This window comes from Chiloscyllium plagiosum, unplaced genomic scaffold (assembly GCF_037043375.1).
Source record: "Chiloscyllium plagiosum isolate Xiang-an unplaced genomic scaffold, Cpla_swu_hap1 HiC_scaffold_9, whole genome shotgun sequence".
Lineage (NCBI taxonomy): Eukaryota > Metazoa > Chordata > Chondrichthyes > Orectolobiformes > Hemiscylliidae > Chiloscyllium > Chiloscyllium plagiosum.
The window spans coordinates 6,525,477-6,552,591 of record NW_028270147.1 but is presented as its reverse complement, the minus strand read 5'-3'; the positions used below and the strand labels follow the sequence as shown (position 1 = coordinate 6,552,591).

At 44.5% G+C, this 27,115-nt stretch overlaps 1 protein-coding gene across 1 annotated transcript in view; it reads left to right on the top strand.

Moving 5' to 3' along the window:
• The window catches only part of spata1 (spermatogenesis associated 1), a 65,718-nt gene extending 38,848 nt beyond the window's left edge, over positions 1-26,870 (top strand). Inside the window, exons 4-12 of the mRNA XM_043700118.2 lie at positions 2,112-2,165; positions 2,271-2,838; positions 9,596-9,737; positions 9,839-9,893; positions 13,486-13,600; positions 14,600-14,725; positions 16,569-16,747; positions 20,987-21,085; positions 24,405-26,870. Coding sequence (XP_043556053.2) covers positions 2,112-2,165; positions 2,271-2,838; positions 9,596-9,737; positions 9,839-9,893; positions 13,486-13,600; positions 14,600-14,725; positions 16,569-16,747; positions 20,987-21,085; positions 24,405-24,533 — 1,467 coding nt within the window. The 3' untranslated portion in view covers positions 24,534-26,870. The remainder of the gene's footprint in view (positions 1-2,111; positions 2,166-2,270; positions 2,839-9,595; positions 9,738-9,838; positions 9,894-13,485; positions 13,601-14,599; positions 14,726-16,568; positions 16,748-20,986; positions 21,086-24,404) is intronic.
• The last annotated feature ends 245 nt before the right edge of the window (positions 26,871-27,115 follow it).

Genomic DNA, 27,115 nt, shown 5'->3' with positions numbered 1-27,115 from the left:
TGAATGGCGGAGCAGGTTTGATCACTGAATGTGGGTCAAGATTAGAGTGGTTCTGGAAAAGCACAGCAGGTCAGACAGCATCAGAGGAGCAGGAAAATCAACGTTTTGGGCAAAAGCCCTTCATCAGGAAAGACTTTTGCCGAAACGTTGATTTTCCTGCTCCTTGGATGCTGCCTGACCTGCTGTGCTTTTCCAGCACCACTCTAATCTAGACTCTGATTTCCTGCATCTGCAGTCCTCACTTCTGCCTAGCTGATCACTGAATGGCTTATTCCTGCTCTTATTTCTTTGGTCTTAACTCCCTGAACTCTCTCCTCCAGTCATGCGCTCTTACACAAACCTGGTTTTCATCACTGCCCCGCTGCCTCTGAAAATCTATCCTTAAATCTCTCCCCTTCTCTCCCCCACTCTCTCTCTCCCTCCGCTACTCCTTTCAAATCTGCTTTTTTGATCAAGTATTTCATCACCTGTCCTACTATGGGTTTATTGTCACATTTACTTGATGATCATTGCAATGAGGTGCCTTCTAATGTTTCTCTATGTAAAAGGCAGGCAGATGCTGACATTGTTTATTCTGTACACATCAGGACATACACAAGAATGCCAAATTTCAAATGATAACTGCAATTTATACTGCAAGAGGGAATGCACCAATCAGCACCCTCTTCTCCAGAAAAGGAGCCAATCAGTACCGTTTTCTCCAAACAAAAATGGCACCAATCAGCTCAAAAACAGAAATTGCTGTCAAAACTCAGCAGGTCTGGCAACGACTGTGGGAAAAAAGCAGAGTGAATGTCCAGTGACCCTTCAGAACTTCAGCTGCTGCCAAGCCTGTTGAGTTTCGCCAGCAATTCTTGTTTTTGAGCTGATTGCTGATTTTTCTGGAGAAGAGGGAGGTGGTGGGTTTTTGTCTCAGTTTCAGATCTCCAACACCCACAGCTCGTTGTCTTACTTTGCCAATCAGCTCACTCCTGTCCTGAAAACGTACCAGGCAAAAGTGAGCTCTGCAGGTGCTGGAAACCAGAGTCTAGATTAGAGTGGTGCTGGAAAAGCACAGCAAGTCAGACAGCATCCGAGGAGCAGGAAAATCAACGTTTTGGGCAAAAGCCCTTCATCAGGAGTAGAGGCATGGAGCCTCCAGGGTGGAGAGATAAATGGGAGGGGGGTGGGACTGGGGAGAAGGTAGCAAAGAGTACAATAGGTGAAGGGGGTGGAAATGGAGGTGATAGGTCAGAGAGGAGGGTGAAGTGGATAGGTGGGAAGGAAGATTGGCAGGTAGGACAGGTCATGAGGACGGTGCTGAGCTGGAAGGTTGGAACTGAGGTAAGATGGGGAGAGGGGAAATGAGGAAACTGGTGAAGTCCACATTGATGCCCTGGGGTTGAAGTATTCCAAGGCGGAAGATGAGGTGTCCTTCCTCCAGGCATCGGGTGGTGAAGAGAGAGGCGGTGGAGGAGGCCCAGGATCTGCATGTCCTCGGCAGAGTGGGAGGGGGAGTTGAAATGTTGGGCCATGGGGCAGTGGGGTTGATTGGTGCGGGTGTCCTGGAGATGTTCCCTGAAGCGGTCTCCGAGAAGGTGTCCACTCTCCCCAATGTAGAGGAGACTGCATCGGGAGCAATGGATACAATAAATGACATTGGTGGATGTGTAGGTGAAACTTTGATGGATGTGGAAGGCTCCTTTGGGGCCTTGGATGGGCGTGAGGAAGGAGCTTTTGCCTGAAACGTTAACTTTCCTGCTCCTTGGATGCTGCCTGACCTGCTGTGCCTTTCCAGCACCACTCTAATCTAGACTCTGAAAACGTACCAATCAGCCCCTTGTTCTCCTGTGGTATAATTTGTTGTGACAATTTGAAACTTGGTATTCTTGCATTTATCCTGATGAGTGCACATTGAAATATTTTGGGATAACATCGCCCCTTCCAGCAGTAACCACGCTCTGTACAGTTATAAAAATTGCATTATGTGTAAGGTTATTGTTGTTTGCTTATTTCACCCCTTCCCAGCCCCTTACAGAACATATCACTGATTCATATTTACACATTGAATAAAATGTTATAAATTAATGCATTACCTCATTTTTGTAATAAATTCTGAACCTCATTTTCAGGTTTCAGCAAAGCAAGAATCAGAACTCAAAGTGAAGTCATTTGCACCTCCTTATGTAGGTAGATCGATTACATTCTAATTGGAGAAGTCATTACAATTTATTGATGTCATTTATTTGAAAGGTTCCTGGCTCTAATTGGAATCCTCTATCATTTCTTAGGCTCCACAGCCAGAACTCTACTTGCTACCTGGAGTTGGCAGGAGGCAGCTACGTGATCTGATTCCAGTCGACAACCAGCAACTTTCGGAGGATGTTCTAACGCAATGTTCACAAGGAACACACGCAGCTCTGTTTGAGAATAAAGCTACAGCAGAATCAAAATGTTCCATCTGCACCTACCAAACCCGTGTTTCAAAGAGTCCAAATGGAGACAACACCTACGTAAGCCATCAAGGAGCACAGAGCACAAACAGGGTCAGTGATGCAACACTGAGGGAACATAAAGTGAATGATTTTCCACACAAAGATCAGCGCACCCAGAGCCCTGAGGGAATGAGCATCTACAATCCACTCCATCGGAAATCGGCAAGCATAAAGCCAGGAGAGATCACTGATTCAAGGGAACCTGAAACCAATGGTTTTCTTCAAGATACCCACAACACAAGGAGTCTGGATATAAACAGTACCTGGGAGCAGGAGATACACTTCCTTCAAAACACCAGAGACAGCAATCGGAAAATATACAAGAGTCAACAGCAGGAACATCAGATGCCTCAGCGAGAGAAAGGTTCATGACTCCAGGCTTTGTAGAAGTCTCAGGAGCTGATTTTTGATTTAATTTGGTTTATTATTGCAACAGGTATCCAGTGAAAAGTTTTGTGTGCGGTACAGGCAGATCATACCATACAAAGTGCATTAGGGTAGTGAACAGAGTGAGGAATACAGTGTTACAGTTGCAGAGAAGAGAGCAATATTAACATTAGATTTGAAATTTGAGAGGTCCTTTCAGAAGTCTAATTACAGCGAGGAAGAAGCTGTTCTTGAATCTGTTGACTTGTGTGTTTAAAAGTTTGTATCTTCTGCCTGACGGAAGAGGTTGGAAGAGATTATAACCGGGGTGGCAGGGGTCTTTATGATGTTGGCTGCCTTACCAAGGCAGTGAGAAGTGTAGATGGAGTTAATGGATAGCTGTTGGCTACTTGGCACATCACAGGATGTTTACAGCACAGAAGGAGGCTGTTTGGCCTGTCCTATCGGTATCAGCTCTCCGATAATGCAGTTTATCTAATTACCTGCTTTCTCCCCGTACCCTGCACATTCTTCCATTTTTTAAGTATCCAATTTATAAGAAGGTGAGAACTAGGAGCAGGAGGAGGCCTTTCATCCCCTCGGGCCTGCTCAGCCATTTGATACGATCATGGCAGATCTCACCTCGGACTCAACTCCATTTTCCTGCCCACGTCCTGTAACCCTTCATTCCGTTACTAATTAAAAATCTGTCTCCTCTTTAATTTTATTCAGTGTCCCAGCATCCACCTCAATCTGGCTGAGTGAGTTCCACAGATTCAGAAATCTTTGTGAGAAGTTGTGGCATGGTGGCACAGTGGTTAGCACTGCTGCCTCACACCACCAGTGACCCAGGTTCAATTCCTGCCTCAGGCAGCTGTCTGTGTGGAGTTTGCACGTTCTCCGCGTGGGTTTCCTCTGTTTTCCTCCCAATGTCCAAAGATGTGCAGATTAAGTGAATTGGCCATGCTGAATTGCCCGTAGTGTTAGGGGAATGGGTCTGGGTGGGTTGCTCTTTGGAGGATCGGTGTGGACTTGTTGGGCCGAAGGGCCTGTTTCCACACTGTAGGGAATCTAAAAAAAAAGCCGTAATTTCCATTCATCCCAGTTTAAAAATCTCCTACCCCTTCTCGTAAAACCATGATCTCTTGTTCTAGATTGCCTTCCAAGAGGAAACACTCACTTTACAGCCATTTTGTCAATTCCCTTTAGCTCCGACCTACCTCTGTTGGATCACCTCTCACTCTTTTAAAGTCCAGGCAATACAGGCCTAACTTGCTCGATTTCTCTTTCACAGGACTTCCCTTTCATCTCGGGATTCAGTCGAGTGAACCTTCTCTGAACTGCTTCCAAAGCAATTACCCTCCTCAAAGTTAAAAATGACACAACACCAGGTTATAGTCCAACCAGTTTACTTGGAAGCACTAGCTTTCGGAGCGCTGATCCTTCACAAAGAACCTGATGAAGGAGCAGCGCTCCGAAAGCTAGTGCTTCCAAATAAAGCTGTTGGACTATAACCTGGTGTTATGTGATTTTTAACTTTGCCCAACCCAGTCCAACACCAGCTCCTCCACATCATCCTTCCTCAAATAAAGGGACCAAAACTCTACACAATACTCTAAATGCAATCTCACTAAAGCCTCGTACATTTGCAGCAACACTTGTATGTTCTTGTACTCCAATCTTTTAGCAGTGAATGATAAAGTTCTTGATTGAACCTGCCACCATTGCATTCTCAGGCAGAGCATTTCACACCCTAACCCATCTCTCCTCATGTCACTATTGCTTCCTCTCCCAATCACTTTTGATATTTCCACTCCTCCTGTTCTGAATCATTCCACCAATCTCTCCCAAATCTTCCCTCAACCTTCCCCCCCCCCCCCTCCAATGAGAAAAGCCTCAACCTCTCCAACCATTCCCTTGAATGGGGATGCCTCATTCCTGGGACTGTTCCTGTGAACCTTTCCTGCTCCCTCTCCAAAATGTTCACATCCTTCCGGAAGCATTGAGTTTGGAACCAAATGCAATGTGTCAGTTGAGGCCAAATCCTTGTATGTTCCTGTCCGCAGACGTGTCCAGACCTGCTGAGTTTCTCCAGCATCCTCTTTTTATTTCAGATTTCCAGCGTCTGCAGTATTTTGCTTGGAGTTAGGCTCTGAGGGAATTTGTTTTTATACGAGAGGTTGATGTTTGCAAGACACAGGAGAACTCCAGCCATCTTCAGAGTCACTGAATTGTTACAGCTGGGAAAGTGGCCATTCAGCCCATTGTGTCTGCACAGGCTGTATTACTGAGTGCCAATCTCCTGCCTTTTCCCTATATCCCTTCATACCATTTCTATCCAAATAATCATCCAAAGGCCTCTTGAATGCCTCCATTGAATCTGCCTCCATCCCTTTTCCAGGCAGTGCATTCTGTGTGTTTTTCTCAGATCACTCATGCTTCGTTTGTACATCACTTTATGATCACTCGTTCTTTTTGTTGTTACCAATGGGAACAGCTTCTCCTTATCTACACTATCGAGCCCGCTCATGATTTTGAAAACTTCCATCAAATTTCCCCTTAGCCTTATTCTTCTCTCCAAGGAGACCAGTCCACACTTCCTCAGAACTAAAGTTTCTCATTCCTGTGCTATTCCGAATGGGGAGCATTTGGGAAATAGTGATCATAATATAATGAGGTTCAATATTAAGATGGAAAGGGTAAAAACAGCCAATGAATAAGATCCCAGACTGGAAGAGGACACATTTTGAGTTGAAAATGTGGGTGTTGAGCAACTGAACAGTATAATGATAGATAAAGAGGAGGTGTTAAAAAGGCTGGCAGCATTCCAGGTAGAGAAGTCACCAGGTCCAGATGGGATGCATCCCAGGTTACTGACAGAGAAAAGGAAGTAAACTGTGGAGCTGTTGGCAGAAATTTTCCAGGTCTCCCTGAGCACACAATTAGTCCAGGAGTCTGGAGGATTGCAAATGTGACATAGCTGTTTGTGAAAGGGGCAAAGGAAATAACCCAGGAAATTACAGCGCTGTAAGCTTGGGGAAGCTGATGGAGGCCATATTGCAGGATCAGCTAAACATACACTTAGAGAAAACTAAGGTAATATTGGACAATCAATATGGTTTTGTCAAGTGCAGGACATGTCTGATAAATTTAATTGAGTTCTTTGATGAGCTGACACAGGCAGTGGATGAAGGTCATGCTGTTTTCAGAAGGCATTTTATATAGTACCACCTGGCAGGTTGGTTAGTAAATTTGAAATGATTAAGATGATGGGTCATTGGCCACATGCATTAGAAGTTGGCTAAAAGATAGGAAACAGAGGGTATGTATAGATTTAGGGTGTAGGTTTGCTCACTGAGCTGCAGGTTTGATATCCAGACGTTTCATTACCTGGCTAGGTAATGAAACGTCAAGAAAAGAAAGTCCTAGAAAACCTCAAAAAAGACAAAAACATTGTTATATTACCTGCAGACAAAGGTCGGCTCACAGTCATCCTGAACAGAAGGGACTACATCGAGAAAGCCAATGCACCACTCGCAGACACCAATACCTACCAACAGATGGCGCTAGACCCAACCCCGCAACTAGGAAACAAAATTACATATCTCCTAAAAAAAATTACACAATTCCGGACAATTAAACAAGACGGAATTCCAGAAAATGAAACCCGACGGGACCAACACCCCACGATTCTACGGAATACCAAAAATCCATAAACCAGGAGCTCCCCTCAGACCCGGTTTTAACCCTACTGCCTGCCTTGAAGAAGTTTTCCTCCTCTCTCTCCACCCTTCAGGCTCTCTGCCTTTATTCCTGATGAAGGGCTTTTGCCCGAAATGTCAATTTTACTGCTCCTCGGATGCTGCCTGAACTGCTGTGCTCTTCCAGCACCACTAATCCAGAATTACTACCTGGAACACCAACTTACAGACTGGCCAAAGAACTACACGCAGGACTGAAATACCTAGTAGAAGAGTCACAGCACTCCATCCCCTCCACCCAGGAATTCCTAAAAATCATCAAAAACACCAAAATAGAGGAAGACGAAGCAATGATCTCATTCGACGTAACAGCACTGTTCACCTCCATCAACATCGACCTGGCAAAGGAAACACTTACCACACTTTTAAAAGAGACCATCATACACACCCCAACCACATTACCAACAAAAACATCATGAAGCTAGTGGGCCTGTGCCTCACCACCCACTTCACCTTCAACAACATAATCTACAAACAAACCAATGGCACATCCGTGGGATCTCCGCTGTCAGGATTCATAGCAGAAGCGGTAATGCATAGACTAGAACAAACAGCCCTACGAACCATCAAACCAAAAATCTGGGTCCGCTACATAGATGACACCTTTGTCATCACAAAATGAAACAAGATAGAAGTGACATTTAACATCATCAACAACACTCTCACAGACATAAAGTTCACCAAGGAGGAAGAAACCGACAACAAACTCGCATTCCTGGACGTCACAGTCGAAAGAAAGGACAACGGAGAACTACAAACCTGCGTATACAGAAAACCGACAAACACTGACCAAATACTTAACTACACCAGCAACCATCCCAACACACACAAACAAAGCTGTATCAGAACACTATTCCAACGAGCCACCACACACTGCAGCACAGACGAACTTCAGAAAACAGAGGAGAACCACCTATACAACGTATTCAAGAAGAACGGATACTCAAAAAATAGTCCACAGATTCCTCAAGAACAAACCGTGACAAGCAGACCAAACACAGCCAGAAACCCTAACCACCTTACTATACACCAAAGAAGTTTCAGAAATGACAGCCAGACTACTAAGACCCCTGGGAATCCTAGTAGCACACAAGCCCACCAACACTCTCAAACAAAAACTAACAAACTTAAAAGACCCAGTACAACCCATGGACAAAACCAACGTCATCTACAAAATTCCATGCAAGCTCTGCCACAAGCACTACGTAGGACAAACAGGAAGAAAGTTAGCCACCAGGATACACGAACACCAGCTAGCCACAAAAAGACACGACCCTCTCCCTCGTAGCCCTACACAAGGAGGAAAGAAAAACACCATTTCGACTGGGACAACACATCTAACCTGGGACAGGCTAAGCAAAGACATGCCAGAGAATTCCTAGAGGCCTGGTACTCCAACCACAACGCCATAAACAAACGCATAGATCTAGATACCATCTGTCAACCCCTCAGAAAATGAACAGGAAATGACATCACCACAAACCCCTGGAACTCCATCCAGAAGGAAGATATAAATAGAAAGCAGGAGACAACAGCTTCGCTTCACTTGGAGGTTGCCACTGATGATGTTACCTAACCAGGTAATGAAACGTCTGGATATCAAACCTACAGCTCAGCGAGCAAACCTACGCCCTAAACCTCAACCTGAGCTACAAACCTTCACAAACCTTGCAAAAGGTATGTATAGGAGAAAGTGAGGACTGCAGATGCTGGAGATCAGAGCTGAAAAATGTGTTGCTGGAAAAGCGCAGCAGGTCAGGCAGCATCCAAGGAGCAAGAGAATCGACGTTTTGGGCATAAGCCCTTCTTCAGGAAAATAAAAGGTATGTATAGATGGTTATCTCTCAGATTGGAGACAAGTTGAAAGTGGTGTTCCCCGAAAATCAGTGTTGGGACCCTTGCTTTCTCTGATTTTATATAAACGATTTGGGGAGACAGGTGTTGAGGACAAAATCCCTAAATTTGCAGACGATACTGAGATACGGAGAATAGCGAATTATGAGGATGATGCTGAGCGATTTTAGAGGGGCATTAACAAGTTGGTCAAATGGGCAGACACCTGGCAGATAAATTTCAATGCAGAGAAATGTGTGGCAATGCATTTTGGTTGAAGAAACATGGAGAGACAATGCAGGCTCAATGGGACAACTTTGATGGGAGACTCGGAGAACAGAGACCTTAGGGTTCACGTACATGATTCTCTGAAGGTGGCTGGGCAAGTTGGAACCGTTGTTGAGGAGGTTGATAACTATAGGTATAGAGTATAAAAACAAGGAAGTGATGCTACATCTCAACAAATCAATGGTTAGACCACATTTGGAGTATATTGTTCACTTCTGCGAATCTTATATAAAGAAGGATGTTAAAGCCCTGAGGAGAGTTCAAAGGAGATTTACCAGGGTTTCGATCCAAAACGTTGACTTCCTGCTCTTCGGATGCTTTCAGACCTGCTGTGCTCTTCCAGCTCCGCATCTATTGACTTTACGAGAATGATACCAGGAATGAGGGCCTTTAGATACAGGGAAAGATTAGAGAAATGGGGCTTATTCTGCTTGAAGCAGAGAAAATTAAGAAATGACCTTCTTGCAGTGTTCTAAATTATGAACAATCTTGACAAGGTAAAGAAGGATATTCTGTTTCCACTAGTTGGTATGTCAGTAACTAGGGGTCATAATTTCAAGGTTGTCAACAAGAGAGCTGGGAGTGAGATGAGGAGAAACTCCTTTACTCAGAGCCGGAACTATGATTCATTCTGTCTGATTTTCATTTCTTTCACAAAGCCATGGGAATTTAATTCTGAAACTCCAGAAGTCTCTTATTACAATTACAAAGGGAGCTTGGATCAGCTGACTGTTCCAAGTTTCAAACTCAGGCTCAGAGATGTGAGTGCTGCCAATCCATCATTTCATACTCCTGACAATGTGAAGAAGTTAAACAATTGTTTGAACGCATTTAACCAGTGCTTTGATTGTAAGTGGTATTATTGTTTTGTAGATATTACAGCCAGTGGTGTTGCTCAGATGGACAGTGGTCCAGTTGCAAAACAAGGCAGGAGTAACAGCACGGGCGATTCCGGGCTATCAGAATCATTGGATGAGAAAGATTTGGAATATTGCGAAATCCAAAGAAAGAAGAGGTAATAACCTTCTGATCATTGCTTTCTTTCCACGGTTGCTTCAATGCTCTACCTGTGTTTGAAAACCGTGCTTCAAAATCTATTCCAATTCTGTTTTGCAGTCAGCAAGTAAATCAGGGTCCAGCATCGATCAGTGATGGACAGAGAACTGATCAGGTATTGAATGCACTTCTGGTCATGTAAGAAATTTGTTTGTCCTTTTCTGATTGTTTGATTCCCTCACTATCTTACCAAGGTTCTCCACAATCCAGGACAAAGCAACACATTTAATGTGAACCCCACTCAAAACCTTCAATACCCACTCCCTCCAGTGCTGATGAACAGGAGCAGGAGTGTATACCATCTACAAGATGCACTACAGCAACTTGCCAGGACTCCATTGACAGCATCTTCAAAACCCACAACCACTGAGTCATATAGGACAGAAACAGACTTTTCAGTCCAACTCATCTGTGCTGACCATGTTGCCAAACTAAACTAGTCCCACCGGCCTGTGCTTGGCCCATATCCCTCCAAACCTTTTCTATTCATGAATTTATCCAAATGTTATTTAAATGTTGTAACTGTACCCGCATCCACCACTTCCTCTGGCAGTTCATTCCACACGTGAACCACTCTCTGTGTAAAATTTTTGCCCCTCATGTTCTTTTTAAATCACCTTAAAAATATGCCCCCTAGCTTTGGACTTGTCTAGCCTGGCTAGTTACCTTATGTATACCCCTCATGATCTTATAAATCTCTATAAGGTCACCCCTCAACCTCCTATGCTACAGTGAAAAAAGTTCCAGCCTATCCAGCCTCTCTTTATAACTCAAACCCTCCATTCCCAGCAACGTCCTGGTAAATCCTTTCTGAACCCTTTCCAATTTAATATTCTTCCTATAACAGGGTGACCAGAACGGGACACAGTATTCCAGGAATGGCCTCACTAACATCCTGTACAACCTCAACATGATGTCCCAACTCCTATACTCAAAGGTCTGAGCAATAAAGGCAAGTGTGCTAAACATCTTCTTAACCACCCTGTCTACATGTGACTCAACTTCCAAAATAATGCCTAGGTCTCTCTGTTCAACAACACTCCCCAGGGCCCAAACATTAACTTTACAAATCCTGCCCTTGTACATTTTTAACCAAAATGTAATATCTTGCACTTAACCAAATTAAACTCCATCTGCCACTCCTCAGCCCACTGGCCCAATTGATCCCTCTAAAATCTGAGATAACCTTCACTGTCCCAGTATACCACCAATTTCGGTGTTATCTGCAAGCATACTAACCATGCCTCCTAAATACTTGTTTATATAAATGACAAATAGCAGTGGACCCAGCACTACTTCCACCTGGAAGGACAAGTTCCTTTCGAAACCACTCACCATTTCGGCTTGGAAATACATTGCTGTTCCTTCACTACTGCTGGGTAAAAATCCTGGAATTCCTGAACAGTGCTGCATATGTGGGAGGGAGGATGATTAGAGGAAGGCGAATTTTGTTCCGCTGTTCAAGAAAGGGATTGGGAAATCCCTGGGAATTATGGACCAGTCAGTCTTACATCTGTGGTCAGCAAGGTACTGGAAACAATTCTGAGAGATTGGATGTATTACTATTTGGAAAAACATTGATTAGAGATACTCAGCATGGCTTTGTGAAGGGCAGGTCATGCCTGCCTTATTGAGTTCTTTGAGGATATGATGAGACAAGTTGACGAAGGTTGAACAGTGGATGTGATGTAAATGGATTTCAGTAAGGCATTTGATAAGGTTCTCCATGGTAAACTCATTCAGAAAGTTAGGAGGTATGGGATACAAGGAAATTTGGCTGCCTGGATACAGAATTGTCTGGCCAAAAGAAGACAGGGAGTGGTAGTGGATGGAAAGTATTCCGTCTGGAGGTCGGTGACCAGTGCTGTCGTGCAGGGGTCTGTTCTTGGGCCTCCGGTCTTTGTAGTTTTTATAAATGACTTGGATGAAGAAGTGGAAGGGTGGGTTGGTACGGTGCCGATGACACGAAGGTCAGTGGTGTTGTGGATAGTGTCGAGGGTTGTTGCAGGCTACAAGACACTGACAGGATGCAGAGCTGGGCTGAGAAGTGGCAGGTGGAGTTCAACCTGGATAAACGCAAAGTGTTTCATTTCAGAAGGTTGAATTTGAATGCTGAAAACAGGGTTAAAGGCAGGATTCTTGGCAGTGTGGAGGAACAGCGGGATCTTGGGGGGCACGTACATAGATCCTTCAAAATTGCCACTGTACTGATAGGGTTGTTAAGAAGGTGTATGGTGTTTTGGCTTTCATTAACAGGGGCATTGAGTTTAAGAGCCATGAGGTTTTGCTTCAGCTCTATAAAACCCTTGTTAAATCACACTTGGAATATTGTGTCCAGTTCTGGTTGCTTCATTATAGGAAGGATATAGATGCTTTTGAGAGGGCGCAGAGGAGATTTACCAGGATGCTGTCTGAACTGGAGGGCATGTCCTAGGAAGAAAGGCTGAGTGCGCTAGGAATTTTCACACTGGAGAGAAGAAAGAAGAGAGGTGACTTGACAGAGATGTACAAGGTAATGAGAGAGATAGAGTAGATAGCCAGAGACATTTCCCCAGGGCAGAAATGGCTGTCACGAGGGGTCATACTTTTAAGACGATTGGAGGAAGGATAGGGGGATGGCAGAGGTAGGTTGTTTACACAGAGTGGTGAGTGGGTGGAATGCACTGCCAGCAGTGGTGGTAGAGTCAGAGACATTAGGGACATTTAAGTGACTGCTGGACAAGCACATGGACGGCAGTGAATTGAGAGGTGTGTAAGTCAGATTGATCTTAGATTAAGATAAATGCTCGGCACAACATCGTGGGCCAAAGGGCCTGTACAGTGCTGTACTGTACTATGTTCTATGTGTTGATACAAATTGTACTGCAGCGATTCAAGAAGGTGACTCACCAGTACCTTCACAAGGTCAGTTAGCACTGGACCAGAGGGATCTCAGGGTTCTTGTCCTCAGATCTCTGAAGGTGGCACGGCAGGATAATACTCTAGTTAAGAAGCATATTTGCCTTTATCAGTCAGGGCATAGATAATAAGAGAAGGGAGGTGATGTTGGAACTGTGTGGAACTTTGGTTAGGCCACAGCTGGAGTACTGTGTGCAGTTCTGGTGACTACACTATAGGAAGGGTGTGATTGTACTGGAGGGGGTACAGAGGAGATTCACCAGGATGTTGCCCAGGATGGAGCAGTTCAGCGATAAAGGGAGGCTGGTGAGCTCAGGTTTTCTATGGAGCAGCGAATGTTGAGGGGGTTCTGGTAGAAGTGTATAAGATTATGAGGGCCATGGACAGGGTGAATACAAAGCAGCAGTTCCCCTGGTTTGAAGAGTCAAGAACAAGGGGACAGAATTTTAAGGTTGGAGACAGAAGGATGAGAGGGGACTTGAAATTGTTTTTGAGGGTGGTGGGACTCTAGAATGCACTGGTTGAGGTGGAAACCTCCCAATCTTTAAGAAGTGTTTGGATGAGCACTTGCAATGATGTACCATTGGATGTTATGGACCTAGTGCGGGGAAGTCGGGCGAATGTAGATTTCGAGTTCTTGTTTCTGCAGACGAAGTGGGCCAAAGGGCTTCTCTATACTATATGACTCAATTCTATGACTATAAATGTTGTTTTTATCAGTGACACTTACACCCATGAAAGAATATTAAAAAAAGATGGATTTTGCCCTCACCTCTGCCTGTTTTATTGTGTTTCTTTTTGCCATGTAGATGCAGAATGATGGTCATTTGACAGTTATGAAGAACTATTCCCTGCCTCCTCCTCCACCTCCACCTCCACTAGATCTCAACCTCAGAGCCCAATTTGAGTCAGTCCCAACAGAGAGTAAGTACCTGCTGTCATTTCTGATTTATTACCATTTCCAGGCAAGACTGAGGGTATTAGATCTGTTTTTAAGGGAAAGCTCTATCAAGGGATAGGGACAAAGCTGGGGAAAGAAGCTGAGGCACCATTAGCCATGACGGAGCAGCACAAAGGGGCTGAATGGTCTCCTCTTGCTCCGATGTAGCAGCATATAAGGACCAAGTGGAGTACTGTAACCGTTCAGAAAAGTTGTGCCTCATTTCTCTCAATTGTGAAAAATAACCAAGAGCTGGTTGGGAGGACCCATTGCAAATGTAGCTAGCTTCCCCCGTCCCCCACCACCTCCCACAGTGAGGTGGCCAATCTTTAATAAGTGTTTTTGTTTCTGGGAGAAGAGAGGATGAAGGTGGAGATAAAATGGTGACCCTTTGTTGTACATTTTGTGATCGAAGTCAAATTGGTGGATGTTAGTCTTTTACAAAGCGACAAAAGAGATGGGGCCAATTGGACATTTCCTTTACAGTATGACACTTGAGTTCATAAAAAATAGGGGAAAGAGATGGCCATTCAGCCCATTGAACCAGTTTCACCACTCAGTAAGAGCACGGCTTATTTGATAGCAGCTTTAGAGTCATAAAGATGTACAGCACGGAAACAGACCATTCAGTCCAACACGTCCATGCCGACCAGATTTCCTAACCTAATCTAGACCCATTTGCCAGCACTTGACCTATATCCCTCTAAACCCTTCCTATTCATATACCCATCCAGATGCCTTTTAAATGCTGTAATTGTACCAATCTCCACCAGTCCTCTTGCATAAGCCTTGACTCCTTTCTTATGCTTGAAACTAAAATGGGCACTGCACTTTGTGATGTACTTGGAATCATTTCAGCTACATTAGATGCAATTGCAGTGTTTCCGTGCTGTACATCTCTATGACTCAAAGTATTTTCCATTCTTTTAGTTTAGAGGAATTTGCATTATTCTGAGTATGATGTGGCATTTTTTGTTTTAAAGAGGAGCAGCTGATTGCCCAAATAAATGCAACAAAACAGGAGAGAAAATGCCTTGAGAGGACAAGGGAAGAACTTGTAAAGAAAGCAAAAGGATTATTAGCACAGAATCAATTACGGAGGAACCAAGGTAAGGGCTAATCAATGCTCTCAATTCTCAAAGGCTATTCAAAACAATGTACTCATCCTCCAGGACGTTTACAGCCATTGCAGTACTTTTGAAGTGGCAGTCCTTGTTAGAAATGCAGCATCAATTCGCTCACAGGAAGCTGCCTCCCCCCTGCCTCCCACAAACACGCACACGCACACGCACACAACCCCCACATGCACACATCAACACGCACCCCTCAGGCCCCCAAACCCCCCAAACACACATGCGTGTACACACACACAGCCCCACACACACACACACACACACAGGCATACACACAGTAACTGGACAATGGTCGGAAAGTGTTTTTTTGATGGTTATTGGGGTTGACACTGGGCAAAACCCCCATTGCCCTCTGCAAAAATGATCACATGGGATTCCAGCTCCCTGCCAGAGAAGGCCCATGGGACCAGGGCTTCAATCTTCATCTGAAAGGCAGACCAACTGAGAGTGCAGTTCTCTGTCGGAACTGCATTGGAAGGGTCCGAGTCCTTGGTGTGAGGGGAAGAGCTAGTCACCCATGTTCTCTTACTCAATGACATAGATGCTCAGTCCATTAAGGTGTCATTATTATTCTGTGATTAACATTATGAAACTCTAGCACAGTTTGATTGATTGATTAACTTATTGTTGTCATATGTACCAAGAAACCGTGAAGTGTTGTTTTGCGTGCTATTCAGGTAGATTAGGTAAAAACAATGACTGCAGATGCTGGAAACCAGATTCTAGATTAGAGTGGTGCTGGAAAAGCACAGCAGTTCAGGCAGCATCTGAGGAGCAGGGAAATCGATGTTTCGGGCAAAAGCCCTTCATCAGGAATGAAGCTTCAGGATGCTGCCTGAACTGCTGTGCTTTTCCAGCACCACTCTGTTCAGGTAGATTGTACCATACAACGTGCATCAGGATAGCAGAACAGAGTGCAGAATATAGTGTTACAGCCACAGAAAAGGTGCAGAGAGAGACATCCGAATTAACATTTGAGAGGTCTATTCAGAAGTCTAGTAGCAGTGGGGAAAATAATCTGTTCTTGAATCTGTTCATATGTGTATTCAAACCTTTACATCTTGTGTCTGATGGAAGAGAGTGGAAAAGAGTATAACTGGTGTGGGAGGGGAGGGCTTTTTGATTACTCTAACAACTTTGCCTAGCTCATGTCTAAGTTGCTTGAATGGACTAAAGCAATACTTGAACCTTTAATTATTAGAAGGAATCAACTTCTCAATGAATCAGAAACTCCTGAAGTTCTTCGTAACTCAGTCACACTTTATCCAATTGCCACTTCTATAAGGAGTAGACCATTGAGCCCATCATGATCTTATTAAACGGTAGAGTAGGCTTGATGGGCCAGATGGCCTACTCCTCCTCCTATTCCTTATTTTCTAATGTCTGTAAGGCTGCGTCCCATCTTGAGTCACAAAGTCTAAGTGATGGTAGAGAGAAGGAAAGTAAATGATGCAGGGTCCTGTATTCCAGATTCCAGGACTCCATGGAATGTCCTGCCTCAAACATCTGAGGTCAAAAATCAGGGCTATTTGATCACATGACCAAAGATGGCAGAAACACATGATCTCGAATAGCCACTCATCTTTGAAATGAGGGTTCCAGTTCCACAGCGTGTAACTGAGCAGACAATCTGTGACAAATAATCCAATTGATGTACATCCATCAAAAACAGATGATCCTGTCGTTGTTACATTTCTGTTTCGGGGAGCTTGCTGTGTGTAAATTGACTGCTGCGTTTCCTAATGACAGCGACAGCTATTCTTCAGTGAGGCTTTGTTGTCCTGTGTTGCTTATGGGCCCTTGTTCTTCTGTCTGACAGTTCGCAATAGTTGGAAGAAGAAATACTTTGAATCGAAGAAGCTGACCGTTCCTCTGGAAGAAACATCATGCAAGTTGCGGAAGGAGCTGGAGGAGTATTACCTGAAACTGCTGCACCACCTGGAGGCCCGGGACTTGAGAAAAAGGCCCAGAAAGTCAACTGGTGCTGGCAATCCCAAAGTAAATGCTGCTCATTTTGACAATCCATCCCCTGTGATCATATAGAGTCATAGAGATGTACAACATGGAAACAGATCCTTCAGTCTAACTTATCCATGGTGACCAGATATCCTAAATTAATAAGTCCCATTTGGCCCATATCCCTCTAAACTCTTCCTATTCATTTACCCATCCAGATGCCTTTTAAATGTTGTAATTGTACCAGCCTCCACCACCTCCGCTGGCAGCTTGTCTCTATATGCACTACACTTTGCGTGAAAAAGTTGCCCATTTAAATCTTTCCCCTCTCATATATTGAACTGAGAATCACAGAAATATTACAGAGCAGATTGAGGCCATTCCTGCTCCAACTCTACCATTCATTTGTGAGACTGCACCTGGGAATACTGTGTGCAATTTTGATCCCTTTAGTTGAGGTGGGGTATGGTTACATTGGAGGCAGTTCAGAGGAGGTTCACTGGATTGATTCTGGAGGTCTCTTAGGAAGGGAGATGGAGCAGTTTAGGCCAATACTGTCTGGAGATTAGAAGAATGAGAGGAGATCTAGTCGAGGCCTATAAGATGCTCGAGGAGATTGACAAAGTAGACATAGAAAGGATGTTTCCTCAAGTGGGACAATCAATAAGAGACCATAATTTTAGGATAACACGGAGCAGGTTCAAAACAGAGATGAGGAGAAATGGCTTCTCCCAAAGGGTCAGGTTACTGTGGAATTCACTCCCTTAGAGTGCGATGGATGACAATGAGTAAATTTGAGGAGGAGATAGATTTTTAATGAGTAATGGGTTACAGAGTTATGGAGAGTAGACAAGAAAGTAGAGTTGAGGCCGAGATGAGTTCAGCCATGATCGTACTAAATGGCAGAGCAGATTAGAGGGGCAGAATGGCCTACTGCTGCTCCTAGCTCTTCTGTTCTTATGAATGTCATTATTCCATGTTTTTACTTATCTTAACATGTGTTGGCATTATACAGTAATTGCCCAGACATACAATGGGGATAACTGTAAGGACAGAGGAAGGGGTAACTGGATAATAAGAGAAAAATGCTGCATTCATCTCTCTAAACATTCATAAAATAAATTAGAATGGGTTTGGAAAATCAGAAGTTAGACCATAAAACCATAAGACATAGGAGCAGAAATTAGGCCATTCAGCCCAGCAAGTCTGCTCCAGTAATCAAAAATGGCTGATAGGTTTCTCAACTCCATTCTCCCACTTTCTCCACTTGATCCCCTTGACAAACAAGAACCTATCTACCTCAGTCTTAAATATACTCAATGACCTGGCTCCCAAGCCGTCTGTGGCAATGAATTCCATAGGTTCACCACTCTCTGGCTGAAGAAGTTTCTCCTTATCTCTGTTCTAAAAAGTCTTTCCTTCAGTAAGGCGTTCAACAAGGTTCCCCACGGGAGACTGGTTAGCAAGGTTAGATCTCATGGAATACAGGGAGAACTAGCCATGTGTGTACAGAACTGGCTGAAAGATAGAAGACAGAGGGTGGTGGTGGAGGGTTGTTTTTCAGACTGGAGGCTTGTGACCAGTGGAGTGCCACAAGGATCGGTGCTGGGCCCTCTACTTTTTGTCATTTACATAAATGATTTGGATGCGAGCACAAGAGGTACAGTTAGTAAGTTTGCAGATGACACCAAAATTGGAAGTGTAGTGGACAGCAAAGACAGTTACCTCAGATTACAACAGGATCTTGACTAGATGGGCCAATGGGCTGAGATGGAGTTTAATTCAGATAAATGCGAGGTGCTGCATTTTGGGAAAGCAAATCTTAGCAGGACTTATACACTTAATGGTAAGGTCCTCGGGGGTGTTGCTGAACAAAGAGACCTTGGAGTGCAGGTTCATAGCTCCTTGAAAGTGGAGTCGCAGATAGATAGGATAGTGAAGAAGGCGTTTGGTATGCTTTCTTTTATTGGTCAGAGTATTGAGTACAGGAGTTGGGAGGTTGCGGCTGTACAGGGCATTGGTTAGGCCACAGTTGGAATATTGCGTGCAATTCTGGTCTCCTTCCTATCGGAAAGATGTTGTGAAACTTGAAAGGGTTCAGAAAAGATTTACAAGAATGTTGCCAGGGTTGAAGGATTTGAGCTATAGGGAGAGGCTGAACAGGCTGGGGCTGTTTTCCCTGGACTGTCGGAGGCTGAGGGGTGACCTTATAGAGTTTGAAAAAATTATGAGGGGCATGGATAGGGTAAATAGGCAAAGTCTTTTCCCTTGGGGTCAGGAAGTCCAGAACTAGAGGGCATAGGTTTAGGGTGAGAGTGGAAAGATATAAAAGAGACCTAAGGGGCAACATTTTCACACAGAGGGTGGTATGGGTATGGAATGGGCTACCAGAGGAAGTGGTGGAGGCTGGTACAATTGCAATGGTTAAGAGGCATTTGATGGGTATATGAATAGGAAGGGTTTGGAGGGATATGGGCTGGGTACTGGCAGGTGGGACTAGATTGGGTTGGGATACCTGGTCAGCATGGACGGGTTGGACCGAAGAGTCTGCTTCCATGCTGTACATCTCTATGACTCTATTCTAAGGTTTGCCCTTGGGTCCTAGTCTCGCCTACGAATGGAAACGTTTTCCTAAAATCTACTCAGTCCAGGCCATTCAGTGTCTTGTAAGTTTCAATTAGATCATCCTCATCTTTCTAAACACCAGCAAGTTTAGACCCAATGTCCTCAAATGTACCTCATATGTTGAGCTTTTCATTCCTAGGACCATTCTCGTGAACCTCCTCTGAACACGCTGCAGGGCCAATACATCCTTCCCAAATTGGCTGGCTGAGCTGGAAGGTTCATTTCCAGATGTTTTGTCACCTGCGAAGTAACATCTTCAGTGGGCCTCAGACGAAGCACTGCTGATAATTCCTGCTTTCTATTTATATGTTTGGGTTTAGAGTCATAGAGATGTACAGCATGGAAACAGACCCTTCGGTCCAACCCATCCATGCCGACTAGATATCCCAACCCAATCTAGTCCCACCTGCCAGCACCCCACCCATATCCCTCCAAACCCTTCCTAGTCATATACCCATCCAAATGCCTCTTAAATGTTGCAATTGCACCAGCCTCCACCACTTCCTCTGGCAGCTCATTCCATACTCGCACCACCCTCTGCGTGAAAAAGTTGCCCCTTAGGTCTCTTTTTTATCTTTCCCCTCTCACCCTAAACCTATGCCCTCTAGTTCTGGATTCCCTAACTCCAAGGGAAAAGACTTTGCCTATTTACCCTATCCATGCCCCTCATAATTTTGCAAACCTCTATAAGGTCACCCCTCAGCCTCCGACGCTCCGGGAAAACAGCCTCAGCCTGTTCAGCCTCCTCCTGTAGCTCAGATCCTCCAACCCTGGCAATATCCTTGTAAATCTTTTCTGAACCCTTTCAAGTTTCACAACATCTTTCCGATAGGAAGGAGACCAGAATTGCACGCAATTTCTTTAGGTTGGTGATGTAATTTCCTGTGGTGATGTCATTTCCTGTGGTGAAGTCACTTCCTGTTCTTTTTCTCAGGGGGTAGTAGATGGGGTCTAACTCATTATATTTTTTGATAGAGTTTCGGTCGGAATGCCATGCTTCTAGGAATTCTTGAGCATGTCTTTGTTTGGCACGTCCTAGCATGGATATGTTGTCCCAGTCGAAGTGGTGTCCTTCCTCATCCATATATTACATCACCACAGGAAATGACATCACCAACCCAAAGAAACCCAAACATATAAATAGAAAGCAGGACTTATCAGTAGTGTTGTGCTTGAGGCCCACTGAAGATGTTATCTAGTAGGGTGGCAACAGGTCTGGAAATGAACCTTCCAGCTCAGCGAGCAGACCTACATCCAGAACCTCACACTGAGCTACAAATCGTCTCAAAATTCACCACATCCTTCCTCAGGTATGGAGCCCAGAACTGTGCACAATACTCCAAATGTGATCTGACCAGAGCTTTAGAGAGCCTCGGGAGGAATTGTTTTAGGAATTATGTGATTTTTTTTCCCTGTAATGTATGGTTGGGCTTTTGTCTCCCATTCAAGTGTCAGACCATCAATGGATTCGGGGCAGGGGTTCACGATCAAGCCTCCCCAATGTTGTTTCTGGGATAAAATTACTGCCAAGTTTGACTACCTAATCAAAGCTTCTGGAATCTTTGCAAAATTGTTCCTTCTGCTTTGCAAGATTTTATAATGCTTGGTGAGATGAGCAGCTCTGTCAACACAAACACGAATGATATTCTTTTACAGAACGAGTTAATTATTCAGATCACAACACTCAAGCATGAGATTGATCAGCTTTACAGGAGTGTGGAAAATGCCAAAATGAAGCTAATTACTGAGATAAAGGTACAATATTCCCATCATCTACATACAGTACATGGATAAATTTTAGTACCAAGATCTGTATGAACAATGTTAGGACAATGTTAGCATGTCCTTCCGCTGGTTTGGTAAGTCTGCTATTAGTCGATATCTTCATATAATTTATATATAACTATACTCTAACCCTAACCTTATCCATCAGGAAGGATTTTCTTACGAGGAGAGGTTGTGTGATGATGCTGCTCCTTTAACAAGGTCATGTTGTCCTTGGTTTTGTTCAAGAGGGGTTGTAAAAGACAGAGGTTTCGTGGGTTTAATAACTTTGTTAGTGGCTAACAGATACTGCCGAAGGTAACAATCAGGGAAAAGGCTTTTTGGTTTTTTTCAAGGCACTTTAACATTGAAAGGGGAAATGGCCAGTTTCCCAGTTCAGGGCTTTTTTCTTTGTTTGGTTATGTTTTAGCAAGCAGTCTATTCAAAGCTGCTGGGGGAGAAAAAGATTCCCTGATTCAACTGATGTTTCTGGCTGACTCTCACTCACTCACTCACTCTCACACGCACACACACACTCACTCTCTTGAGCATCTCTCCTGTAAGAACCAAAGTTTGAATTTACTTATTTAGCCAAGGGGGTATGTTTAAGGAGAAGTTGCATGAATTTGGAGCAGCTCCTTTGTTAAGTTGCGTGGGTATCATGTTGGTTGGGTTTTCAAATAGGTGTTATTCGAAATTCTGTTTTCATTTGTTTGTGTTTCATTCAGTGGTGTGCAAATAAATTCTGGTTTGCTTGAAACTGAGTGCTTTGGTCAGCTGCATCACTCCTGGAATATCCACCTTACATCTGTCCAAAACAACTAAAAATGTTTGGGTCTGGGCTACATTCTAAACATGTTTTGAGGGCGTCTGGCCTGGTCCATAACAGTTGAGTAGGTTGGTCCTATACTCATTGGAGTTCAGATGAATGAGAGACGTCATTACTGGATTACTGCCAGGGTAAATGCTGAAAGGTTGGCTCCCTTTTCGGTGAGCATCCAAGGAGCAGGAGAATCGACATTTCGGGCACAAGCCCTTCTTCAGGAATGAGGAAAGCGCGTCCAGCAGGCTAAGATGAAAGGTAGGGAGGAGGGACTTGGGGAAGGGGCGTTGGAAATGCGATAGGTGGAAGGAGGTCAAGGTGAGGGTGATAGGCCGGAGTGGGGGTGGGGGCGGAGAGGTCAGGAAGAAGATTGCAGGTTAGGAAGGCGGTGCTGAGTTCAATGGATTTGACTGAGACAAGGTGGGGGGAGGGGAAATGAGGAAACTGGAGAAATCTGAGTTCATCCCTTGTGGTTGGAGGGTTCCTAAGCGGAAGATGAGGCGCTCTTCCTCCAACCGTCGTGTTGCTATGGTCTGGCGATGGAGGAGTCCAAGGACCTGCATGTCCTTGGTGGAGTGGGAGGGGGAGTTGAAGTGTTGAGCCACGGGGTGGTTGGGTTGGTTGGTCCGGGTGTCCCAGAGGTGTTCTCTGAAACGTTCCGCAAGTAGGCGGCCTGTCTCCCCAATATAGAGGAGGCCACATCGGGTGCAGCGGATGCAATAAATGATGTGTGTGGAGGTGCAGGTGAATTTGTGGTGGATATGGAAGGATCCCTTGGGGCCTTGGAGGGAAGTAAGGGGGGAGGTGTGGGCACAAGTTTTGCATTTCTTGCGGTTGCAGGGGAAGGTGCCGGGAGTGGAGGTTGGGTTGGTGGGGGGTGTGGACCTGACCAGGGAGTCACGGAGGAAGTGGTCTTTTCGGAACGCTGATAGGGGAGGGGAGGGAAATATATCCGTGGTGGTGTGATCCGTTTGGAGGTGGCAGAAATGACGGCGGATGATACGCTGTATATGGAGGTTGGTGGAATGGTAGGTGAGGACCAGTGGGGTTCTGTCCTGGTGGCGGTTGGAGGGGCGGGGCTCAAGGGCGGAGGAGCGGGAAGTGGAGGAGATGTGGTGGAGGGCATCGTTGATCATGTATGGGGGTCAAATTGCGGTCTTTGAAGAAGGACCTCCACACACATCATTTATTGCATCCGCTGCACCTGATGTGGCCTCCTCTATATTGGGGAGACAGGCCGCCTACTTGCGGAACGTTTCAGAGAACACCTCTGGGACACCCGGACCAACCAACCCAACCACCCCGTGGCTCAACACTTCAACTTCCCCTTCCACTCCACCAAGGACATGCAGGTCCTTGGACTCCTCCATCGCCAGACCATAGCAACACGACGGTTGGAGGAAGAGCGCCTCATCTTCCGCCTAGGAACCCTCCAACCACAAGGGTTGAACTAAGATTTCTCCAGTTTCCTCATTTCCCCTCCCCCCACCTTGTCTCAGTCAAATCCCTCGAACTCAGCACCACCTTCCTAACCTGCAATCTTCTTCCTGACCTCTCCGCCCCCACCCCCACTCCGGCCTATCACCCTCACCTTGACCTCCTTCCACCTATCGCATTTCCAATGCCTCTCCCCCAAGTCCCTCCTCCTTACCTTTTTATCTTAGCCTGCTGGACACACTTTCCTCATTCCTGAAGAAGGGCTTGTGCCCGAAACGTCGATTCTCCTGCTCCTTGGATGCTGCCTGACCTGCTGCGCTTGTCCAGCAACACATTTTCAGCTCTGATCTCCAGCATCTGCAGTCCTCACTTTCTCCTCCCTTTTCGGTGAGTCTAGGACTAGAGGGTATCATCTCAGAATCAGAGGTTGTACATTTAAGACAGATGAGAAGGATTTTTTTTTCCCCCCAGACGATAACATATTTGTGGATTTCTTTACCGCAGAGGTGTGTCTATGTTGGGTCATTAAGTATATTCATGGCTGAGTTTTAATCACTTAGGGAATCAAGGGTTCCGGGGGTGGGGCAGGAATATGGACCAGAGAATGATCAGATGAGCCCCAATCTCACTGAGTAGTGAGCTCTATAATAACTTATAGTGTATGAGAAGACCATGCTGTTTGGTTGGCAAGTGAACTCTGAATAATAAGGATTCTGCCAGGGAGAATGCGCCAGTTAGATGATGACTGATGGTTTACTACCAAGGTTTGTTTAAATTGTTATTAAAACTATGCTTCACCATCATTAATGCAAAAAAGATTTAAGGTTGCAAAAGGCAATTAACCAACTCCTGCTCGCATTTCGATGCTTCTATTCAGCTCCAGTTAAAAGCATTGTTATACAAACGTAACATTTTTAAATGAGTACATTAGTGCTTTGTGCTCTGACTGTGTGAAAATATGCTGGCTGTTTTCAGCTGAGTCAGGTAGGAAAGTTGCCATTCAGTACACTTTTAATAATACTTCAATTACTCCTCCTATTGCCTTTGCAGCTAAGAAAGCAGACAACTACAGACCTCCGAGCTCTCCGTGCTGAATTAGCACAGAAGAAGACCCAGTCATCCTTAAATCGCCTGCGTAATGGCTCCGTACCTCACAGTTTGAATGTTTTAGTGACTTAACCGAAATGAGACTATGTTGCCTTTGATCTCATAGCTGTCCCTGTGGGATCTCACTGCAAATAGTATCCATGTTTCCTGATTTTATTCGAATGGTCCCACTTCATAAACCGCTTCACTGCCCGTGAAGCACTTTGGGACCTCATGAGGTTGTGAAAGATGCTATATAAATTCATGTTCTTCCTTTGCCTCTGTCCGATCTTGACAGGAGAAATATCAAAGTCACCTTACCACTCCTGATTTACTTGCACGTTCCGAAAGACAGCCAGATTTCTTCTGTTTTAACTGATCTTTCAATTTATTTAATGCATACTCTTACACTGTAGAAGATTATGTTATTGATTCCCTATTTGTAGCTGATGAAACGCTAATGCTATTTTATGCAATTGTGTGACGGCACACTCAAAGACAGTGAGAAGTGGCCCACATGAAGATGGGTGAAAAAAAACCCACTAAGTTCCAAAGAGGAGAGGAGACCACAATCCTTTTATTTAAAATGCAATGTTTCAAGGAGACAACTCACCAGCATCATCTGAAGGGCAATCAGCAATGGGCAGTAAATGTTGGGTCAGCATCAATAGTACATTATGTTTTAAATGAATCGTTATCCTCTTTCTGACGTTAGTGTAGATCAATAACTATAATTTTGTCAAGTTGCAAATTTAATAAGTTGTGGGAATGAAAGGCAAGCTTCGGCCCATTGCAGCTTTACTGGCATTTGGGAAAAGCGAGGACTCATTCGGGAGAGTGGTTTTATTTGGGGGGCGTTTTGTTTCACAAACTTGAATTTTTTGAGGAAGTGCGAAGATGATTGTTTTTACTAGTGTGTCAGAAGTTGAGGGGGGCTGAGTGAATAGAAATATATCAAACTAAGAGAGGTGTGGATAGTCGGAGTCTTTTTCCCGAGGGAGAAATGTTAAATACTGGGGGGTATAGGTTTATGGCAAGAGGGGCAGAGTTTAAAGGTGTGTGAAGGAAGCTTTTTTTTACACGGATGGTGGTAGGTGCCTGAAAAGTGCTGATGAAGGGCTTTTGCCCGAAATGTCGATTCTCCTGCTCCTCGGATGCTGCCTGACCTGCTGTGCTTTTCCAGCACCGCACTCTAATCTTGACTCTGATCTCCAGCATCTGCAGTACTCACTTTCGCCTGGAAAGTACTGCCAGGAGAGGCGGTAGAAGCAAATACAATAGCAATGTTTAAGAGGCATTTGGAAAGACACATGAACAGGGAGGGATTAGAGGAATACGGAGCAAGTGTAGAAACTCTCTGCCTTAGAAATATTTAAAGATTTTGCATCCACTGGAAGGGAATAGCAAAGTCTCTCAAGCGTCAGAGAAAGTTAAAAATCCTCTGTTTTAAAAGGGTGACTCATTATTTTTAAACTATTACCCCTTGTTCTAGATTCTCCCACAAGAGGAAACATCCTCATCCACCCAGTCAAGTTCCCTCAGGATCTTTATAAGTTTCAATTAAGTCATCTCTAACCTCCAGAGGATCCAGTCCTGGCGTGTCCAGCCTTTCCTCATAAGGAAATCCATTCATTTCAGACGAGTAAAGTCTAGTAAAACTTCAAAATTTGTTGAAGACTTTTTGTCTTGCACTCATTAGAATGCACTAGACTGTTTATAGTGTATGAGAAGACAGTGCTGATTGGTTGGCAAGTGAACTCTGAGTGGAAGAGATGCTGCCTGGAAGAATGTAGCAGTTAGATGATGACTGGTAGTTAACTGCCAAACTGTGTTTAAATTATTATTAAAACTATGCTTCATCATCATTAATACAAATAATACTGAAGGTTGCAAACAGCAAATAACAAATGGGTGGCGTGTTTTTTTATGCAGCAAGATATTGTGAACGTTGGACTGCACTCTGTTTGTGGTTACATGCAAAAAGGTATAAAGAAATTGCATGCCTCCCCGGGAGAGCAACAATAGCATGGCATATTCAATCGTTTCTTGTATTTTCAACCTATCTCAGAATGTGAAAGCATGGTGTTAATTTCAAAGTGTGCAACAGGTTCTAAATATCACTGCAAACATAAAACAGTTGCACTTTTCTTTATTATTTCAGTCATGGGATGATGGCCTTGCTGGCCAGACCAGCATTTATTGCCCATCCCTAATTGCCCAGGGGGTGGTTAAGAGTCAACCACATTGCTGTGGGTCTGGAGTCACATGTAGGCCAGACCAGTAAAGATGGCAGATTTCCTTCCTAAACGACATTAATGGACGCATCCCTTTCCAGCTCCAGCTTTTAGATTTTCCTGTGGTGGGTATATACTTTAGCTTTTAGCCAACACCCCGGGGCCAAGCAACTAAGTTCAGTGAGTGTCAAATATAAACAGGCTTACTTAGTGAAATAGCAAATAAATGAATAATGGCCTGGGGGTGGGGAGGGGATGGAGAAGGTGGGGGTTGCATACTGGTGCATGGCAATCTGACTGGACAAATGATCCTAGATTAATGACTGCAGTTCCAATTCCAGAACTGAAGAAAAATGTTGAACACTACAGGGAGCAGGCCTACAACTGATTGGGTCTTCCAGAGGCAGAATGGCCCCATGTATTAGCTCACTCTGTTATTTT